A 23,404-nucleotide genomic window follows, 5' to 3' on the forward strand; every position below is an offset into this window, starting at 1 on the left:
AGAGGAACTGCTTGTGACAAATTCAGACTATGGGAGACACTTGAAAACATTATGTACTTGTAGGAACAAAGGAGGAGGAAAGGAAAAATTGAGACATCCCCCCCCCTTCCCTTGTAGAACAGAGTTGCAAATGGAGACAGGAAGATGTTTGATTTGCCCTCAGCAAAAACAGATACCTGTAGTTCGGTTTCAACCCAAGGTGCAATTGCTGTTGTCTGGTGCAATGCATTCTCTTTCATCACACTTGGTTGGTGACAATGAGCCCTGAAAACTTTTATTCATAGTTTCTCAATGTATAAGTAGCTCCTGAGCCCTCCTCAGCTGTGTATACTCACAGCAGCTTATGGGAAGACCAAAGTGTGGTCCAAGCTGGGCATGGAGGTGTTTGGTAAAGATTTCTATGATCACTGCAGCATTTTTCCTCACCTACTACATTCACAGGAATCTCCACAGTTGTGTCCATATGTTCAGCCTCCCTCCCTTTGTGTACCTAGTCATGCCTTAGGAGTCATGTTTTTGTAAAGTGGGAGTGAAAAACAGTAATAATAGACCCTCATGTCTACTTTTATTATGCTGCTGCATTTCTTAATATTTTACATCAAGACTCTTGGGTGCTACAAGGGTGATTATTGACTAGGAGTAGGCTACTCCCCACAAGTCCAATATGCCATTTGTCTTTGGGACCATTTGTGCAGTGGAAATCAATGGCCACAGGAAGGCTGCCTGCTTTGGAAAAGAAGCAAAGAAGAAAGCATTTTTAAATAGTAGGGATATAATTGCAAGACCTGCCTGTACATATTACATGCAGCTCCCAACCTCCGCTCTCCTCTTTCTAAATTGCTTGCTACGCTTCCCCTTTCCCAAGGGTTGGCACATGCTGGTTGCTTCACTCAAGATGGCTTCAGCTGTGGCAGCCAAGCTAATAGGGGTTGACAGGCACTGTCTGGAGGGAGTCATGGACTCTATGAAGTCGACAGAAGCTTGTCAGCAAGGGCCCTGAGGCACCTCCAGAGTCAGGCAGTCGATTCACTCTGTCCAGCTCCAAAAGAGAGACCCCCCTCCCCCCCCCCCAAAACCCCACTGTATCATTTAGTTTGGGTGGTATTTGAAGAGTTGCTTCTCTTAACCTCCCTGTCCACTGCTCATGACCTGGGATGCCTTGTGTGGGGCTGTGTGTGTGAGCAAGACATTTGCACCAACTCATCTCCTTGGTCTTGGTGTGACACTAGAGAGCAAGGCTTTTCCCTGAACCAGCCATCCTCTCCCTACACACCCACACCGGCTGTGACAGAGTGGTACATTTAAAAGTATATTTCACAAGCTTTGCCTTCTGGGGGAAATTTGCCAGCTAGAAACTTCCTCCACTGGGTCTCCTTGACAGACACAGCCTCATCCCTGCAAACCTCTGCCCACAAGGACGGCGAGGAGGCTGAAACTTTCTCTCTCCAGAACACACACCTGGTGTTCATGCATATTTCATTCTTTGCGCATTTCGCTGCAAAGATCAAATCTTTTCATAGCTGAGGCCCTAGAAGGCCTGCTTTGCTTGCCAAATATTGTTTCATCGGTGCTTTCCTCCCTTCCCTTTCGATAGTCCAGGCCCTCCTCTTCTTTTCTTGTGGAATGGCTGCTTCCCCAATCCCCAACCCCAGACTGCCTGAGAAAAGGTCATTGTCCCTTTCATATTGGCTGCTCCTCGCTGTGAGCCAGTGTGGCTTCTGCTCTGGCAATAGAAAAGGATAAACAGGGAGGAGGGGAGGACAGAGCCCTCCAGACAACAGCTTATAAGGACAGAGAGTCTGAGTAGAACAGCAAGAGAAAAAGGCACACTGAGAGGATGTTAAGAATGAAAAAAGAAAATAGAGAGAGAGGCTGACAGGGAAAACACACACACACACACACACACACACACGAAATGAAAGCAGTGGGAGAAGAAGACAGCAAATAAAAAGTTTCCTAAGACATTTCAGAAACCATTGTTGAAAAGGCACCTGTTGGGCTCCAGGCTAACTAGTTTGCTTCTGAATCTCACAGAATTTCTCTCACACTCCAGGCCAGAATTGATATAGGAGGCAAATGCGAGAATTGCCTTATTATAAGGGTAGCATGTGTGTCTGCTCTGAGGCATGTGGGAGAGAGCAAGTAGCCCACAGAAGGAGGGTGTTGTAACACTGACCCCCCCCCCCCAAGGACTTTCAATCATATGAAAGGAAGGGAGTGGCACCAATGTTATTGTAGCATTCACTAGAAGTGCACAAATTAGTGAGCAATCTTTCCTCCTAAACCAGCCATGTGGTGCCCTGCAGGTGTTGTTGGACCCCAATTCCCATCAGTCCTGAACAGCATAGCCCATGGTCGGGGATTATGGGAGTTGTGGTCCAGCAACATTGATTCTCCCCTAAACTAATGTGCACATGTCTGTATGCCATGGGGGTCTGGGAGCGGTTCAGTATCACAGCTGCACATTGCTCCTCTGGGAATCCTAATTGCACTACCCTCCTGACATCTGGGGCTTTTGCCCAGCCCCAGTTATATATCCATATAGCATTGCAAACATGGATCTGGACTGGGCAGGAAGAGGACTAGACAAAGACATTGACTTTAAAAGAGGATTGGACAAATTCATGGAGGAGAGGGCTAGTGATGGCAGCTAGCCATGATGGCTGCGCTGTGGCTTCATGGTTGGAGGCAGCAATGCTTCTTAATACCAATTGCTGGAAACCACAAGAGAAGAGAGTGGCCTTGTGTTCGAATCCTGATTGTGGGTTTCCCACAGGCATCTGATTGGCCACTGTAAGAACAGGATGTTGGATTAGACGGGCCATTGGCCTGATCCAGAAGGCTCTTTTTCTGTTCTTATAAAGTAGTTGGTAGGTGGGGTTCCATGGGGGAAATGGCAGCCAGCATGGGAAGGGTTGCGCATGTTCTTCCTGCCCAAACGTTCTTAACGGCAAACAGGAACATTAGAACCTGAGTCAGGCCATTTGTCAGTCCAGCTCAGTATCGCTTCCTGAAATTGCTTGGCAGGGGCTCACTGGAGTTTCACACAGGGGACTCAGTACACCAGGCATTAAACTCAGAACCCCATCTGCATGCGAAGAGTGCACTCTGTGCTCCACCGCTGCACGACAGCTGTTTTCAGTGCTGCTCTGATCTCAGGCATTCTTATCTAGACTGCCAGCAGCAGCATCACCTTGGCCAAAAGGGCTTGGCGTTGGCTTATATTTAAACTGATCTTGTGTTTGTACTACACCATTTGTCCATATGAACCCCAAAGCACATAGCGACTTTTATTAACTGACTGTGCAGATTTAAGACGCCGGAGCCACGTTTTCCTTTGCTTGCTGCACAGCTTGCCACTTGTTGCACAGCAATATACTTCGGCAAGAAAGGAAATGAAGAAAATGACGTACCGAAACAAATTACAGAGTTTTCGGAGGTACAGCAGGCAAAATTAATGATGCAGCCTTGACATTTGGCTGAGACCTTAGGCTACCTGTGATGTTTAGATTGTTCCACTGGCTCTTTTTAATGAGCACTGACTGATCAGGAGTCAGGACCTTGGTTCTGTGTCTCTATAAATGACACTGCTATGTGCACAGTGCTGCACTCTAACAGTGTTAATCAAAATCGCCTCCTGAATTACCAGTGGAGTAATTACAGAATGCTTGGGTATTCCCAGTGGTCCTCTGTGCATGCTGCTGAGGCCCTGCGCCATAGGTTCATCTCCTCGTGCTATAGCCATTGCACAAATTGTTCCACATTTGCTGCTGCTGCGGGTGGGTGGATTTGTTTTGGCCCGGCAGAGTGGAGAGAAGCAAGGGGGAATTTAACTTTTCCTGTCACTCAGGGCATTCATACCTGGCTTTCTGAAGGTTAACCGGATGACCACTTGCAGCTTTTACAATTAAAGTCCTCAGGCATAGTTGCTGTCATTGGAGGGCCAGGCTTATGAGAAGGTCTGCTTTGGGATTGGAGATGACAGTGCTGGTCTGGATGTCTCCTCCAGATTGTTTCAGTGTGAATGTAGTCCCCAGGGACGTAGCAAATATAGATTGCTTGGAATCTATGTAAATAAAGTGGAGGCCAGCAAACCATAGGCAGGTCTGCTGTGAAGATACTGCACTTTCTGTGCTTTGCCGCTTCCCTTCTTGACCCAGATTTGTCTATACATCAGGCAGGTTCCACCAGCAATGTCCACTGTAAAACGAAAAGTACACGTAGCGCAGCCTTCACACACTTCGTACAATGGGAGTTGTGCTCCAAAACATCTGGAAGGCACCAGGTTGGCAAATGCTGCATTGGAGTAATCCAGCTGTTGAGCTAATAGCGAAGGGGTATTTGGGGAGATAACTATCAGTTAATTATGATCTCAGTTTACATTTAAGATTTAGCAATGGGAATATTATTTTACAAATATATGCACTGCCAAAAGCCGAAGACAGTTCCGGGGAATACTTATTAGTATTCTCAGAGTTCGTTTCTCCCATTCACACGTCACCCTGTGGCAACAGGATTTTCCAGCCTACCAGGGTGAGAAAATGATGTGGTTTTGGTTTTGTCACATTGATGGAGGCGCTACTATGCACAGTGTACTTTTCGAATGATTTAAGACACACTTTTAAGACTAACAGTGAGAGCCTAAAAATGCAAGCTAAGATTTTAAGAATTTTGATACAAATTCTCCAGATTTCATGAAAACACCTGCTGGATGGCAAGTAATCTTCAGGCAAGCAAAGTCGCTACTTGAGGTAGTACAAATGTTGGTAGTTACATACGCAGATTGCCCAGCTGTACCTGTTAAATAGGGGCACAATGCCTGATTTCTCATTATGCTTATCTCCCATTGCTGGGACTTTATGCATACATAATAAATTACTACTATTAATAATAATGTGAATGATGAGGTCTATCATCCTAATGGACTCCTTTGACTGGCAGAATAGCATCCATCTTGTCTATGGTGCCAGGTATTGCAGGTTTTCCTAGAATATAATGAATTCTGACATTCTGAATATTATTGGATATGGATTTTCATGGTGGAATGAATAAAATGATAGGGATATGGTGTTGACTATGTGAAAGTGGAAAATGCATGATGTGGAGTTATTTTCACCACACGTACTTAGCAGGGCTTGTCAACTCTCGGAGCCCATGTGTGCTCCTGCTGCTGCTTCTCTCTGCCTCACTGTGAGGAGCTGACTTTTCGCATCAGGTAAAAAGCGTCCCTATTTCCATTTGACAAATGTGTGAGGTGGGATGCTGTGCCTCAGCTGTGCTTGTTCAAGAAGAGGAGGAGATCTGAGAAGCTAGCAGAGTCCCCCTTAACCATTGTTCTTTTTATTGGCACATATCAGAAACTTAGGAGCCGGTAATGGTATGTGCAATATTCCCCAGGCAAGATGTTCAGACTCTTTTCGGGTGAATAATTGATGCTCCAGAAGCCAAGCAACTGGTTCCTGATACTACATCCTGATAGTCAGGGGATGGAGGCTTTGAACTGACTCTATATGTTGTGTTTAAGTGCCTATCTGATCAATTCTCCTCTGAGCACATTCACATTTACACTCTCACTAATACTGTATAATTTGGTGCCCCAGAAACAGGGTAACTGCTGGTGTTCGGAGGCTAAAGTTTATTTTTTGTCCCATAGGACGCACAGGCCCATAGGACGCACCTAATTTTTTTGGGGGGGGGGGGGGAAATAAAGGAAAAAAAAATTCCCTTTATTTCCTCCCCAAAACTAGGTCGGGGAATCCAAACCAGGTCAGGGAATCCAAACAAGGTTGGGGAATCCAAACCAGGTCGGGGAACAGCGGGATGGCGGCGCTCCGCCTCCTCGCTGTCCCTCGAGCTTGTGGGGCTGGCGCTGGGGAGAAGCGCGCTTCTCCCTAGTGCCAGCCTCCAAACCAGGTCGGGGAACAGCGGGATGGCGGCGCTGCGCCTCCCCACTGTCCCTCGAGCTTGTGGGGCTGCCCAATGTCTGCCCGAAGCGCGGGGCGCTCTGCTTCAGCGCTCCCTGCACTCTGTGCAGCAGGCTGCTATCCGCAGCCTGGGGAGCCCTGCAGGAACTCCCGCGGGCTCTCCAGGCTTGCTGATAGCCCTCCTGAAGCCTGGAGAGCGAGAGGGGTCGGTGCGCACCGACCCCTCTCACTCTCCAAGCTTCAGCGAAAGCCTGCATTCGCCCCATAGGACACACCCAGATTTCCCCTTCATTTTTGGAGGGGAAAAAGTGCGTCCTATAGGGCGAAAAATACGGTAACCCCAGGTGTTGGGATGACTATTTATTTGATCATTCCTCTTTTTAAAACATTTGCCTTTGGATTTCTGCTAATACTGAAAATTGAAAATGCTCCGAGTATGAACACATGTAAATCTTTTTCTTTTCTTTTCTTTTTAATGGAGCTTGGCCAGATTGGGTATATGGCTTGTTTATTACAACCTAAGTCAGTGCAGAAAGAAAGAGAAACATCATGGGTTAAAACCAGTCATGTGAACACCATACTAATTACAAAGGCAGGTCCTAAATGCTTTTACCCATGGGTAGGCAAACTAAGGGCCGGAGGCCGGATCTGGCCCAATCACCTTCTAAATCCGGCCTGTGGATGGTCCGGGAATCAGCATGTTTTTACATGAGTAGAACGTGTGCTTTTATTTAAAATGCATCTCTGGGTTATTTGTGGGGCATAGGAATTCGTTCATCCCCCCCCCCAGACTATAGTCCGCTGCCCCCCAAGGTCTGAGGGACAGTGGACCGGCCCCCTGCTGAAAAAGTTTGCTGAACCCTGCTTTTACCCATGTTCCTTTTGCTGTCCCTGGTTCTCTTCTACCACATTCCTATTTACTTGTGATATTTAAATATGATTAATACCTCCACTGTTAGAGGCTGAATGCTTCTGAATGTCAGTTGCTGGTAACTGCAGGAGGGAAGAGGTGTGTTGCACCCAGGTCCTGCTTGTGGGTTTCCAGTAGGCCTCTGGGTGGCCCCCATGAGAACAGGAAGCTAAACTAGATGGGCCTCTGGCCTGATCCAGCAGTCCCTTCCGATGTTCTTTTGAAGGACAGTTATGGCATGATGTATGGTGTTCAGGCAGTGAGGACCTGAAATGTCCCCAGGTTATTTACAAGTGGAAAATTTATTTTGAAATGTGTTAACTATGTAGACGAGTGGGACGCGGGTGGCGCTGTGGGTTAAACCACAGAGCCTAGGACTTGCCGATCAGAAGGTCGGCGGTTCAAATTCCCGCGATGGGGTGAGCTCCCGTTGCTCAGTCCCTGCTCCTGCCCACCTAGCAGTTCAAAAGCACGTCAAAGGGCAAGTAGATAAATAGGTACTGCTCCGGCAGGAAGGTAAACAGCATTTCTGTGCGCTGCTCTGGTTCACCAGAAGCGGCTTAGTCATGCTGGCCACATGACCCGGAAGCTGTACGTCGGCTCCCTCAGCCAATAAAGTGAGATGAGCGCCGCAACCCCAGAGTCGGCCACAACTGGACCTAATGGTCAGGGGTCCCTTTACCTTTACCTTTTAACTATGGGGACCTTTATTGGAAGTGATTTCATGAGCAAGCACTCTAAATTTATTGGATGAGATTTTTAACTGAGAAACATTCAGTAGGTGGACTATTTTGGTGTCGCTTTCTCCTGAAAATTTGTTCATGAAATAACTTCTGAAAGACATGACACTAGGCATGAAACATTATATAAGGAGTCGTCCTAGAGGGGTTACAACAGTGCAGTTTCACTAAGTCTAAATTGCCCTGCAAATTTGTCCCATGTGAAACTTCTTGCAGGTTCCTTAGATATACTCATCCTTTCCCACTCACTCTTGCCAGAGGCCTCTTCCACAACTGGGACTCAACATCCATACTTCTCTCCTCAGTCATTTATGCTACTTGAAGTGACGCAGCACACCACCCCCTTCTGCCCTTCTAAGATGCTGGATATATATGGTCAAATATGGTCGGAAGAAGAGCCCTGCCGGATCAAAGGCCAAAGGCCTGTCTAGTCCAGCATTCAGTTTGCGTGGCGAGTTCCTGCCTCCCACCAGTAGAAATAAAGAAACATGACACCATTATTTTAGGTTAATGGGCTAAAATTGGCCACAACTTTATTGGTTACAGGTAAAGAGCGGTATTAGTATTGGCTTAGGCATTGGTCCTGTCCGACTATCCGGCTTCAGTCTGTTTGCTTGAAGACCGGGAAGGGTTAACACCAGCAGGGGGAGCCCTGCTGATGCACATCAACTAGGGACTCCTAGTTGGGGGGGGGGGCGCTTTAGGCCCTGGCCTCCATAGGCTTTGGACAAGGCCATGCCCCCCGGAATCCTTTACCGGACTACCCTTCAATATTTGGGGGAGATGATGGCGCTCCCCCCCAACACATCTACATAACAATGCCTAACCACCAAAACCAAAGGAGTTGTGACGATTTGCTACGAGGTAGACAAAAAAACCAAATGGCCGGTACCAATTTGCCAAGTGGAAAAAAATCCTACCAGGCCCCTTAACGGCGACCAACTGAGGTCCATAGCAAGGTCAGAAGGGGAACCATGAGACAAGCCACACACCCCAAGCCAGCCAATTGGCTGGCTCAGGGGATGATGAGGCCCGAGGATTCCCCTGATCACGCGGAGGTAGAAATACAGCCATGATGCATAGCCTTATCGTCCATGCATTTGTCTAATCCCATGCTAAAGAGAGAAAACACTGACAGTATATTTAATTGTTATTCGTGATTTTGCTGGAAACGATGTCAATCTGGGGACTTTTAACTCCACAAGACATGCAGTGGTAAGATGGCTATAAAATGATGTCGCCCCATTGATTAAAATCAAAGCCCCTGGAGTTAAATGTTAATACCGGTGGCAATTCTGTATGTAAGTGCTGTTCACTTTCCACTGGTGTTATGTGAACAGTTTTGGACATCTGTTCATTTCTTCTCTCACTTGGATTTCACAGATCTTAAAGAAAAGAGGTTTCGGGACACAAATTGTTCATTGAAAACCTCAGGATTTTTTTTAATGGGAATTAATATCTTTACCTGTGCAAATAGCACCTGTATCTATGAATGCCCCAAGCCTTCATTGTACCCAATTCCAGGTGCTCTCCTTGAGCTCAGAGTCCCTTATTCCCAGGCGCAGGAACAGAATAAAGCAGGAAAATGAGACAAAGTGTAAAGCGCAACTTGATGTGGCTAATTACTTGACAGTGGGCATAAAAAGGGGATTAACTGGTGCCTCTAGGGATTGTCGCTGAATCCTAATCTTATCTTTCCCTCTCCCTTCCCCAGCCATTTGAAGTAATGAACTAGTTATAAATAGCTAATTAGTTAATTATATGCTGGCCTACATGCAGCATCTTGTAATGTGAAATTCCCTGGACCCCTGCAGTAGGGAGTCTCAGCTGTGGGGAGGGAAGCAGGTGGGGGGATTAGGAATGTGATTGATGCTTGGAAGGATTTGCAGAACTCAAGTGACCACAGGGAACACAGAGAATGTAATTAATTTAGTAAACGGGTGCAATCTGTCCTATCCAAGGGGCTAGTCCATTATCTTAGCAGAGTAAAGGGATCAAGGAGAGAAAAAAGCCCAAAGTTTATTCAGCTGTTGTAGTCTGAAGGTGTTACAGATTCTACACACGAAAATAGGGTGGTGTCCAATTAATCAAGATCCAAAGGAAATGAAGAAGAAAAAGTGCATGGCAAAAGCCACTGCATTGTGAACTAAAACGCTCTTTTCATTAAGTGACACTTAGTTCAAAGAAAGCCATTCTTGGATATGATTGAGGAGCTCCTTCTTATTGGCTCTCTGAACAGAAGCTTTCTTTGAAGTAAATATTCCCTGATGAAGGATGCATTTTAGCTCAAAACATGGTAGGGTTTGTCAACAAATTGAAGTTTCACACGTAACCTTTTCTTCCTTTATTTATTTATTTATTTATTTTGCATCTTTGTATTCTGACTTTGTAAGACATGTATCATGTCAGCAGCCCCAGAGGCTGAGTCCCTTGTATCCTGATCCTCATATATTTGGAGACAATGCATAAGTAATATGTTCAAATAAGGACAGATATAACATGCATAGATAGGCCTGGATTCACCATTTGGCTAAACATGCTACTGTACTTAATTCAGAGCTGCAAAACTGCTGCACAGGAATGGGGAACTTTTGGCCTTGCAGATGTTGCTGAACTACAACTCCCAGGAACCCAAACAAGCAAGGCCAATAGCCAGGGGTGATGATGGGAGTTGTAGTTCAGCAACGTCTACAAAGCCAAAAGTTCCCCACACCTCCTTTATAGAGTTCTCTAGCTGCCTCCACCTTGTTTTGATCCAGGATTTCCCCCACATAACGTCGTCGTCTTCTTTCTTTCCCCATTCTGTTTTATATCTCCTTTCCCTTTCTTTTTCTCCCTCCTATGCCGTGATCTATCCCTCTCTCCTTTCCTGGCCCTGGTCCCTCTTGCAGGCATGCGAATCCTGGTGAATTTGCTTTTGGACACCTTGCCTATGCTGGGGAACGTTTTGCTTCTCTGCTTCTTCGTCTTCTTCATCTTTGGCATCATTGGGGTGCAGCTATGGGCTGGTCTGCTGAGAAACCGCTGTTTCATGGAAGAGAACTTGACAATGTGAGTGATGGGGAGATGGAACTGTCTGTGAAGCAAGCCTCTCTTATCTTTACCCCTTCTTAACTTCCTTTGTTGCTGAGCTAGTTCACAACCTTGGGGAACGATCAAACTAAACATATCCACTACAGCAAATGATTTCCACTTGTGCACCCTTGCACCCTTCCCAAATCAGGTCCAGGGTTGTTGTTTTTTTTGGTGGGGGGGGGGGAATGCAGAACATATATAGGGGTGCATGTCTTTGGGGGGGCAGAAGGGAATACCCACATCAGACAGCATGGCAGGCAGCTTCGCAGTCTTCCTTTTACTAACAAGATGCAAAGTCTGGGAGCAGCCACTGAGAAGGCTTGCTCTTGCGTCCCCACCAAGCGTGCCTGTTAGGGTGGCAGAACCAAGAAAAGGGCTTCCCCCAAAGATCTCAGAACCCAGGCAGGCTCATATGGGAGAATATGGTCCTTCACATAGCCTAGGCCTAAGCTGAGCATGCATTTTATTTTATTTTTATTTCTTTTTCACTTTTCCACTTAAAAATACACTAAGAAGCTAACAAAGAATGCCAAACTCCAGCCCACTAAAACAGCATGGACACAGATAAATAGTTATGACATACAAACCAGCAATTTAAAGCATCCTTGTAGCCAAATCAGAGGTTGGTTTTTTTTAAAAAAAACCCCTCAAGCAGCAGCCCTAGCAAGCCGTTATTAAAGAAGAAGAAGAAGAAGAGTTTGGATTTGATATCCCGCCTTTCACTCCCCTCAAAGCGTCTCAAAGCGGCTAACATTCTCCTTTCCCTTCCTCCCCCACAACAAACACTCTGTGAGGTGAGTGGGGCTGAGAGACTTCAGAGAAGTGTGACTGGCCCAAGGTCACCCAGCAGCTGCATGTGGAGGAGCGGAGACGCGAACCCAGTTCCCCAGATTACGAGACTACCGCTCTTAACCACTACACCACACTGGCACTGCCAAAGCCCTGCCAAGTCCCTTGAACCAGATAAACAATATATATTTCATATATGTAGCTAATTCATGTCGCTTTATGAATATTTTCAAGGCTGCATTTGCATTATGTCTTCATTACAGGCTTAAAGAATGACACAATGTGCTCTGTTCCTATCAAAGGCAAAATGGCTGTGATATTTGGCTGCTGCTAACAACAGCCAACTTCATCCTGTGTCCTGCCAGCTTTATATACAGCTTTATATATTGTATATTGCACAAATGATAAAGGAAGTAGTCCTATCAAGTAGAGACTGCCAGTACACAAAATGACTGACCTATAGCCAGACTCTGGGGTCCCCTACTGAGCAAACTTTGTGGTCCTGCCTAGGAATCAAATAATTTGTTGATTTTAGTACTTTAGGTTTTTTATTTTTCCAATCTTAAATTTAAAATTGGAAATTAAATATCTGCAAAAATTTGCAATAAATCAAATCCTCATGAAAATCATTCAGCATTTTAGTGCATTTCCCCCAATTAACACATATTTGTATGCCATTTTAACTCACATACACATTTTTGCAAGTAATTTTTCCTAATTCAATGCACTTTTGCATGTTCTTTCACTAGTTTATTCATTTTTATGCACGTCCCCCCAATATATCCATTTTTGTACACATTGTTTGGTATGAAAACTCCATCACAAAATTCAGTTATGTGCAAATTTTGAAGGATGGCTGTGTTCCAGAAAGTTTAAATTTGAAAAATCTGGCTTTAAATGCAAACAGAATCAAATTCCTTCCCAACCCTAGTCCTGCCCTTCCTAGGCCACCCACAACTCCTCTCTGCCCCTCATGACTCCCAATATATTTACATTTGAGAAAGGCTTGGTTGCCATTGGCTAAGAGATGCTAGAATGTGTTTTTATCTCCAAAACAGTCTTTAAACAAAAAACAAAAAACCTGTCAGCATGATTCGTATGATTCATGCAGAACCTTCTATTTTTAATCTGAATGATAATCACTAACAAAATGGCCATTTGATTGGAATTACCCAGCAAATGCCTATTAGGCCCCTATGCTTTCTCCTCTACCATATTCAGTTTTAGATGTTGCTTAGCAACCTCGCACATGCTTCCCTAAGTTGCCCCCCTGCTGTTTAGCAAAGGTGTCCTGACAACCTGGCTGACAACCCAGGGAAGGCAGGGTCACGATCTCTGGTTGGCTGCCTAGATCACCTGGCTGTTGGCCCTGACCCAAGTGCTCAGGCCCTGTGGATTTGTAATGCTAGAGATGTGTCATTTGGAAGTTGTAGCTCAGCCTCCAGGCCATCTCTCACATTCCACAGCAGGAGATGCAGCCAATCCTGACTCTCTAATGTCTGCACCTTTATGATACATTTTTTTAAAGCAACATGTCTGGTGCATTCACGTTACATTTTCAGGTCTGTGCTTAAAACACCTTTGGCATACCTCCAAAAAATAATGGGCGAAGCAGCCCATAGCTACAGCAGCTGATCCTGCCATTCCAGACTCTGCCGTAATATTTTAAGATTATTCATGGTCTTTTTAATTTTCTGCAAATCTCGAATTCAGTGGGATTCTACAGTTTTAAGTTTGGATTCAATATTATGGGAAGTATTGCTGTCAGATGTTAGGAAATAAGTATGTTAAATACTTCCATACACTGGCACAGCCCCAGATTACCCATTTGCTGCATGAGGCATACATCTGCTATCTATTTTAGTTCTAACTATGTGGAAAGTATGCCACTTAGGGAAGAAAAATGAATAAAAACTTGCACTCTAACTGTGGCCTTTCTTAAAACCTTCCCCCCGCCCTCCCCAATGTGTAAAAATTGATTTTTGCTAGGTGCTGTAGCTCAATTCAGCTGATTCTCTAGACCACTGTTTGGGTCATCCTGAATGAGCCACAGACACATTTATTCTCCACCCTTCCTGGTGTCTCTCACTGTTTCCTTTCCCTGTGTAATTTCTGTTTCCCTAGAATTAGAAACTTCCTGTTTTATCATTCTGGTTTGGAGGGATGAGTGCTAGCCATAGTTTGCTAAGTCAGACATCACAGCAAACTGTGGCTAGTGTTAAATGGGAAACCAGCAGCTCATTTTCTGTGACACTACATGATCCTTAATAAGCTACATCCCTGTAATAGCTGATTGGAAGGTTATTGTGATCATGGCACTGCCCATCGCCAGGAATATTATTAACTCTAGTGTTTGCAATAACAAGTTAATTAGTGTGCCTTTTGTGTCCCCTCAGACAAGGTAACATCACCCTTCCTCTCTATTATCAACCTGAGGAGGACGATGAAAAGCCCTTCATCTGTTCACTGTCAGGAGATAATGGAATCATGGGCTGTCACGAGATTCCCCCACTGAAGGAGCGAGGCCACGTTTGCTGTTTGGACAAGGATGACTATTACTACTACACCTCTGTCAGACAGGAGTTCAACGTCAGCGGCATGTGTGTCAACTGGAACCAGTATTACAATGAGTGTCGCACGGGCAATGCCAACCCACACAAAGGGGCTATCAACTTTGATAATATTGGCTATGCATGGATTGTTATATTTCAGGTAATCTGAACAGAGATGTCCAGGAACCAGTCCGAAGTCTATAAATGTGACCTACACTTCTTCTCATTAGTGATTTACAGTCCTTTACTGAAACAGTAGTGTGGGTCTCAGCATATGTTGTATTATTCATGTGGTGATAGCATAGTTGTCAGGCTACTTTTGTGATGGAAATATTACAGTGGACGCTTGGGTTGCGAACGCGATCTGTGCAGGGTGCACGTTTGCAACCCGCAGTGTTCACAACCTGCATCTGCACACGCGCAGGTTGCGATTTGGCGCTTCTGCGCATGCGCGACTGCCGAAACCCGGAAGTAACCCGTTCCAGTACTTCCGGGTTTCAGCGGTTCGTAACCCGAAAAAACACAACCTGAAGCAGCTGTAACCCAAGGTATGACTGTATATGGGTTGGATCAAAGATGAGGAACTTGTAGTCCTCCAGATGTTCTTGGACTCCAGTTCCCATCAGCTCCAGCCATTATGGCCAATAGTCAGGGTTATGGGAGTTGGAGTCCAAAAACATCAGAAGAGCCACAGCTTCCCTATCCCTGGGCTAGAGGCAGAAGGGTGTGGTCAGGTTCAGACTAGAGGTCAGCCACTGGTTCAGACAAACAAGGAACAAGGATGAGAACCAGAGATGTAGCAAAAGATGGGCTGGTGGTGGGACACAGGGTTGGGCAGAAACGAACCAAATGGCCAGAGTCAGGAACACACATATAAGTTAGGTAGGTACCAGATGTAGAGTAGCACTCTGTGCTGTTCCTCCATCTTATGAGTTATTCAGACAGAGAAGCTCAACTTGAACTGGGAAGTCATATAGTGCCAGGCAGGTCTCAGGGCCATGGCTGGACAGAGCAACAGCAGATTGTACTCTGGCATGTAGAGCTGCAACATAACAAAGATTAGGCTGGAAATTCCCTCAGTTCTTTAAGAGCTGTCCTGGTGGGGCAGGGAATAATTCACCTGTATGCTGTGGCAATAGTCCTTGGTTGAAGTCCTCCAGTGCCTTTACATCAACATACCACCATTTGGTAGCACAGCAAGATATGATGATGATGATGATGATTAAAAAGCTTTGCTCCATAAGGAAAAGCCAATGAGGATATCAAACTTAATATCTTTCTTGTTGTAAGATATTACTGTTCCTCTTACTCAGTAGGCCTTTGGAATAGGGTGAACTTAAAATTCCATTCACCCACAGCAATAGCTTGATAATGTGGATGACAATCAGTTGTCATTAATTGTTATGTCTTAGCTCCTTGAGTATTTACTCAGTGCAGCAGTGGGTTGCAATAAGCCTGTCAGGGAATACGAACCATCATGATTATCGTCCATATGTTTCATCTGCTCAACTACCACTTAAACCGTGAACTCACTGTTTCCAAATATAAGGATATTAGTGTATAACTCCTGACTTTCCTACTCTCTTTTGATGATTAAAAGACTGCATAACTGGTATTAAAGCATCTGAAATGTGCTAGAGAGAACTACTTTTGTTTACATATTTACTTGGTCTACATGTCTAGATCAAACCTAGCCTGTAGGCCTTCAATACATGGTGAGACTAACATGGGAATGCACCTAAATCTTACAATTATTTCCTTTAATTTCTTAAGCCATCTGAGAATATGATTAGACTAACATTGAATATGCTGCCAATTGATTGCATTGGGGAAGTTAAGGACACACTTAAATGTTATTGAAATCAACAGCACTCACTTAGAAGTGTTAAACTTTGGTTGGCTCTCATTCAGCTAAATGTGTCAGATTCAGAGAGCCCAACTGGATTCAGAGAGCCCACAGAAGCAAAACTCCCATCCCTCCATTCATGTCATAGTGAAAAGATACTGCATTGCTGGCCCAGATCAAATTAGTGCTACTTTAGTGGATTGGAAAGATTTATAGGATTTGTGGGTTCTGCTTTTTTTGCAGCAAGTGGAGGGTTCCTAACACTGAAAGTCTAGCAAAATAACACAAAATGTGTGGACTGGAGCAGTCAGCTCATTGGAATGGATTTGACTGCTTTATATTACTGTCTTTCTGTAGTTATTTACATTTTTTTGTTCTTGTTTTCTTTTTCTATAGGTGATTACACTGGAAGGGTGGGTGGAGATTATGTACTACGTGATGGACGCTCATTCATTCTACAACTTCATCTACTTCATCTTGCTGATCATTGTAAGTACAATTGTCCTTTCACCAGAGCTGATAGGATCCTGTCAATGTCCCAATTAATCTAGGAGCCTGGAACACACATTGTAGCAAAAGTAGCTGTAGAAAGCAAAATGTGTTAATTGTATGCATTCCAAAATGCAAAGTATTCCAGTTCTGGCTTTTTTCTTTTTCCAAGTAGCAAAATCAGGAAATTCAAGGATCAAATTTAGCATTGCCTTTTTAGAATGAGAAGCTAGAGTTCACTCGAGACATTTCTGACATTTTGGTCTCCTGTTCTCCTCACTTAAATGGTAATTTATAATTGCTAAGTACTTACAGTCCATGGTCCAGTGAATCTATAGTCTGTAGCAACCATTGCCAGCTTTAGGCAGCGTTTGGTCCTGCTAGCTGGAACTGATGGGAGTTGTAGTTCAAAATATCTGAAGGGCTCTAGGCTGCCCAAGGCTGGCCTAAGGCATAACTTAGAAACATGGATCACAGTGAATGGCAGAAGAAAAAAGCAGTAGTGATGGTAAGAGAAATAAGATAGATTTGGAGTTTTTTTTGGGGGGGTGCCTTCCTTTTGGTTCAATTAATTTGAGATAAAATGAGCAAATAAGATGCTGATGATCTGAACCTATGTTGCAGTCTTTCTTTCTTTCTTCTGTCACATTCATCTAAAGGAGTTGTAGTCACTTAGACTTTCAGTGTTTCCAAGCCACTGTCCACAGGCATGAGTTAAGTAGGTGATTAAAAAGAAGCAATAAAAGCTAATGAAAAAAGGAAAGCAGAGAGTATTTTAAATTGGGATTGAAAAGCTTCATTAAGGGTGACAGCTGAAACAAGTTTCCTTTTCCTGAGCTGCTTGTTTTTCTTATTGAGAATGAAAGCACCTTCTTTGTTCTCTATACCTCATTTTTAAAGAAAACCAATACAAAAACCCAGACCTTTGTGACTCCTGGAGAAGTCCATGCTGCCTGACAGTTCACCCAATGGCTAGCCTGAATTACATATTTGTGCTGACTGAAAGCAACAATGACAGAGAATACTAATCATTTGCAATGGATTGATCTCCATCTGGACAAGGGACAAATAAATATCAGCAATTTCTGCTCCTTTTTCCTTTTTTGTCAGAATTTTCCCACATCCACAAAACTTGGACAATAGCTCTGGCAAAAAGGAAAGAAGCAAAATACCCCCATGTACTAAAAATATACATTTTTAAAAAATTATTCAAGGACATGTTTTTAGAAACAATTCTCACATCAGTTTTGGTTTCTCTCAGTTTCCCCTTTTTATCAATCCTAAATTCAGTTCTCCAAATTGACACATCAGTTGTTAAAAAAATTAAGAAGTCCTTCCAAAAAAAATCTTAATGTTTTAGTTTACATAAATGCATTATTATGCATCCTTTCCCCTGATATATGCATTTTTGTACACATTTTTTGTTGGCAAATTGTGTAGGTGTGTCTTTCAAAGGATAACTGTGTTTCTGTTTGCATATTGTCTCAGGAATCACTCACTAGATAGATTTGTTTTAAAATATAAATTGACCAATTTTCTCTCACCCCTTCCCTACAAGAACTACATTTACTTTACTTTACTTTTTCTGCCAGCAAAATCTTTATATACTCCAACACATGTCTTCCATCACCAATAGTGGTATAATAAGGAGCACAGCCATTCATTCTTGTTAAGAGTGTGACTTTTAACCTCTTTTTCTGTAGTCCAGCGCAAGTATAACCTGAATATATATATCCCCCCCTTTCTTCCTACCCATACCAACTTCAGTTCTGTTGTTGCCCTTTTTACTATGGCTAAGGGTGCTGGATGCCTCTATACATTTTCTGTAGAGAATGGAAGATTCTAGTCTCTTGCAAAACTCGTGTCCCCTTTTTCCTGTATCCCCCTTTGGGAGGCTAGTCTACACCAGCTAAACTAAATGCCCATATAACATTTCATTTTCTCCCTCTTTATGAATGAGGTTGCATTCTGGTCTTGCTGCAGTTTGTGACGCTGAACTATTCTAAAAGTTGGATTCCATCTTCTCTTTCCATTCACCCAGCTTGCAGCCAGGGGGTATGGAATTCTACACTGGGACTGGAGAAGCTGTAACTCTGGAGATGTTGTTGGACTCCAACTCCCATCAGCCCCAGCCAGCATGAACAATAAATAGAAAGAATGAGACTTGGAGTCCAGCAGGATCTAGCAGGCTACAGCTTCCCCAGTCCTGGTGTACATTCCCATACAGCTTTCCCCCAATGTGTGGACTGGGGCTGATGGGAGTTGGAGTCCCAAACATCTGAAAGGCACCAGGTTGGGGAAGGCTCTACTCTCAGAAGACTCGTGAAATACTTGCCATTTCTGTTCAGTCAAAAAGGTGAGAATAGGAATGTGTGAGGGAATGCATTTAGAAGAGGAGAGGATTCACAACCGTCACAATTTCAAACAAGAAAAGCAGAGAGCATTTTGCAAATCTTTACAGGTCAGAGGGGATTATTTTAAACCAAACAGTGCTTTCTCCCTCTTTTCTTTTTCCCTCCAACACCGTGTTCAGTATTCTAAAGAGTGGACAAGCTGAAGTGGAGGAGGACCAGATGGTTAAAGGCAAAACAGCTTTAGAACAGCTTTGAAGGCCATTTTTTCAATAAATAAAAATCCTCTCTATATTATTTTGAAACAGCTTATTGTCCTAACACTGAAGCTGGCCAGGAACGTTTCAGTTCTTCAAAGCTTTTTCAAGTGCTAGCAGTATTGTACCCCCTTTGAAATGCTGAAAGAGCTCCTGGATTGAATATTCTGATGGAGCCTTTGGGCACCTTTGCCTGTGTGAGCTGAGTGCCAGGAGTGCAGAGGCATCACGTGGGGAATTATGTTTGAACACGGCTAGGTGGAGAAACAATCACTTCCTACCCCGTTCTTATGACTTAAGTAGGTGATAGAATTGGCTCTTTATGCTTATTCTTGGGTCAGTTCTCTTTGGTGTGTTATGCCTTACCCAACAGATTGTAAGGCAGATGACCTTCAGAGTGCATTTGGAAAAACGTTTCCCCTTATTTTCATGTGTTATCCTGGGTTAGCTTGTGTGTCAATAACCCTTTTGTATTGGTTTATAATGTATGAGTTGTGAAATGAGTTTTTGTAGCAATGATTGTTCAACATCAACTTCACTGGACTGGTCATGTTGTGCGGATGCCTGATTACCGTCTTCCAAAGCATCTACTCTATTCTGAACTTAAAAATGGAAAGCGTAATGCTGGTGGTCAACAAAAGAGGTTTAAAGACTGTCTCAAGGCAAATCTTTAAAAATGTAGTATAAACACTAACAATTGGGAAACACTGGCCTGTGAGTGCTCCAATTGAAGAACAGCCTTTACCAAAGGTGTCGTGAGCTTTGAAGACACTCGAACTCAGGACACAAGGGAGAAATGTGCTAAGAGGAAGGCACGCTTGGCAGATCCACACCGTGATCAACTCCCACCCGGAAACCAATGTCCCCACTGTGGAAGGACGTGTGGATCCAGAACTGGCCTCCACAGTCACTTACGGACTCACTGTTAAGACAGTGTTCATGGACGACAATCTTACTCGGCTATGTGTGATTGCCAAAGAAGAAGAAGGGTTTTTGTAGTGGGAACTGAGAAGGCAAAGTCAATGAAAGGGTGCTAATTATAATGAAGGCAGAATTGCACCTTGACTGAAATAGTTTTATAGACATGCCAATAACCAAACCAGCATTTTTGAGAGCCATCCTTGTAAGAAATATCTCACCATTTAAATTAATATGCAGGATTAGGCCCAATATCAGAGCTGCCAATGAAATTGGTTTTCCTGAGCTGTTAAAATTAGAATAGTGTTTTTAAGCACAAAAGGCAAGGCAGAGTCATTTTTGCAGAGTTACACCCTAAACGAATAGACACACAAGGGAAAGGACAGATGAAAGATGAGATACACTGAATTAAAACACCTCAATTAGTTGAAAAAGACGTGTGGAAACAGATCTCTTTTAGGATTCTTCTTTAAGAACTTAATAACATAAGAGGAGCCTGCTGGATCAGCCAATGGCCCACCTAGTCCAGCGTCCTGTTCTCACAGTGGCCACCAAGATGCCTGTGAGAAAGTGCAAGCAGGACCCAAGCCAAGAGCCTCCTCCCCTCCTGTATTTCCCAGCAACTGGTGTTCAGAAGCTTTGCTGCCTCCAACTATGGAGGCAGAGCACAGCCATCATGGCTAGTAGCCATTGATAATCTTATCTTCCACAAATTTGTCCAGTCATCTTTTAAAGCCATCCAAGTTGCTGGCCACCACTGCCTTCTGCTGGAGCAAGTTCCATAGTTTAACTATGCACAGGAGAGACTGGAAGTCCAAGTAAAGAGCAATCAAGGGAACAAAACCAAACTGGACATCACATCCCCTCCAGTCACGCCCCCTGCCAAAGCCCTTTACCCAAGGCTGCATAATGGTGAAGTCAAAAATAGTAAACCCGGTATTTTCCCATCATGGAATGCAGCTGGAAATCTTCTCACTGAGGACCTGTCCCAAATTAAGGTTGTTCCTACAGCCATAGCAGCAGCAGCAGTGGCATCTTAGGCATGGGCATTTCCAATCATCATTCTCTTTTCCTTCCATCCTCCTAGAGTTTCCACTGCCTTTAAAATGCATTTATCTATTTATTTATTTCATCATTTGTAGGCTGCCTTACAGGGCTAACCATCCCAAGGCAGCTCAAGTCATACTAAAAAAACTAAATAATCCTATAAAATTCCTATTCCTTGTACAATCATAACCTAACATTTAAATCACTATCAGTGCTAAAATATTAGAAACACCAGCGTAGAAGCAATTGAACTGCAGCAGTACATATGTTAATTAAAAGCAGCTTAAAATGGAACATTAGAACAGCAATAGTTGAGAACAATCAAGAGGATTCTGAATATTAGTTAAAACCAGCTTGAAATAGGAATGTCTTCAAGGCCTATTTAAAAATTGGGAGCAAGTTCCATGATATGGGACCACAACCCAAAAAGGCATGCTTTTGTTGCCTGCCAACCTAATGCATCTTGATGACAGACTTGCAAACTTATTTTCAACCGCTTTGGAGGTCTTTTGTCAAGTAGAAAAGCAGGGTGTAAGATTTCCATAAAGGTAAATAATAAATATACTTCTCCAGGAGGCAACATTTCAACTGTATCTGTACCTTTTTTCCCTTCCAGATTTTTGTTTCCCCGCCTCCTTCTAAATTCATGCTTTATGCCTCTCTTCTCCTCTGGTTCCTAGGTGGGCTCATTCTTCATGATCAACCTATGCCTGGTGGTCATTGCTACACAGTTTTCGGAGACCAAGCAGCGAGAGCACCAACTGATGCAGGAGCAGCGAGCACGGTACCTGTCCTCCAGCACTGTGGCCAGCTACATGGAACCAGGAGACTGCTATGAAGAAATCTTCCAATACGTCTGCCATATTGTACGCAAGGCCAAGCGCCGCACCCTTGGCTTCTACAACAGCCTGCAGGATCGGCGCCTGGGCCGAACGGAGCCAAGCGCTGCCAAGAGGAGCATGAATAGGAAAGACCAGAGGCAATACAGTAAGATTTGCGAGGCCAAGCCAGCAGAATGATGGTGGTAGGGGAAGAGAGAGGAAATAAGTGATTGATAAGACCATACGTATGAATCAGAGTACTTAAAACACATGACCCTCTATGCTAATAGAAAACACTGTGTGGTAGGTACAGAGATGGCAATGTTAATGGAAAACTCTTACGTAGTGACCATAGAGGAGAAGACAGTACAGTGGACAAACTCTGAGTAGAATCTGTTGGTGAGAGATTTGTTCATTGATTTAATCTAGGATGCATCAGATCTTCAGGTTGAGAAAAATAGCCCCTTTTGTAGGTCAGAAAAATTGCCATAATAAAATATGAGGCAGGCAAATGGAAACACATTTGCAGAAACTGATTTTACAATAAAGAGGATTAGACTTCACTGACCATTAAAACCGAGGTAATCTAGCATTTTTAAGGAGGACAGGCTTGCAGTAAAGCTCAGTGGCAAAATCTACGCAGGAGGACATTTTGAACGGCTTATTTGTTGAATATAAAAAATACATTTTAAATCATTTGTGGCATGGAAAGCAAGCCATGGTCCTGTAAAATTATCCTGGAGGGCATCCAAAAGTTTGCAGTAACCAACAGTTCTTTCTACTGATAGCTTCAGTGGCTTCAGCACAGTTGAGTCTCAGAGATTTTAGAACGTAATTTAATATTTTAAAATGATGCCAGATCACTCAGATGTTACTTGAATTCTTGGGCTATCCTGGACCTTATCTGGCTCCAGAAATACAGCTCTCCAACCATGCCAACTAATGAACCACCCTTTACTGGGATTCTTATATACCCATCTTTCCTGCCATTGCTGGGCTCCCTTTCCTGTTGGCCTCCTGATCCTTTCTTGTCTATGGCATCACACCTCTGTGCTTCCTGAAGGATTCATTCCAAGATGACATTGCAAAAGGAATGCCTCTGCCACAGCAGTAAGCCAGGAGCACCCAACTCAGGCTGTAGGTAAATGCTGTACTTGAACATGCATTTCTAGCCTGAGAACAGCAACATTTAAAGCTACATTTTAGTGCTTAACTTTCCATCAAGGTGAATTTAGCAGGGAAAAGGATAAAGCAAAGAAATCGCTTTTTCTTCCAGACCTGCAATCTCTGGCTTTCTAATGATGAGAGAGCATTTTATCACCTAGAGGTGATGATTTCTTTCTGCATGACCACTCCTGCTCTGATGTTCTGTCCTCATTCTAAAAGAAAACTTGCACACTTTTACGGTGGTATGTTAGGAATAATAATAGTGCTGAGATTCATAAGGGAGTGAGTTCAGAATAGCAAACTCTGGCTTTGGCTTCCTAAGCCCTTTGTGAATCAAACTCAAACATCAAACCCTAACCAAAGTTTGGGCCTGGTTTTAATGAGCTCATCCTGGTACCAGCCCTCTCCACAAACCACCACAGCTGCCCACTTCCCTTTCCAACCCAAATTCCATGGTGCCAACTGAGGAAGCAATGGAGTTGTGCCATCTTGAGACTCGTTCATAAGTTTGTGGAGAA

General features: G+C 43.8%; 1 protein-coding gene across 6 annotated transcripts in view; it reads left to right on the forward strand.

Moving 5' to 3' along the window:
• The window catches only part of CACNA1I (calcium voltage-gated channel subunit alpha1 I), a 396,955-nt gene that overhangs the window by 295,182 nt on the left and 78,369 nt on the right, over nucleotides 1-23,404 (forward strand). For all 6 annotated transcript variants that reach the window (XM_081210856.1, XM_081210855.1, XM_081210857.1 and 3 more), the window contains 4 exons: nucleotides 10,466-10,625; nucleotides 13,835-14,150; nucleotides 16,233-16,325; nucleotides 21,579-21,885. In XM_081210856.1, the coding sequence (XP_081066982.1) occupies nucleotides 10,466-10,625; nucleotides 13,835-14,150; nucleotides 16,233-16,325; nucleotides 21,579-21,885 (876 nt within the window). The remainder of the gene's footprint in view (nucleotides 1-10,465; nucleotides 10,626-13,834; nucleotides 14,151-16,232; nucleotides 16,326-21,578; nucleotides 21,886-23,404) is intronic.

Source organism: Podarcis bocagei (assembly GCF_964188305.1).
Source record: "Podarcis bocagei genome assembly, chromosome: 10".
NCBI classification, from domain to species: Eukaryota; Metazoa; Chordata; class Lepidosauria; order Squamata; family Lacertidae; genus Podarcis; species Podarcis bocagei.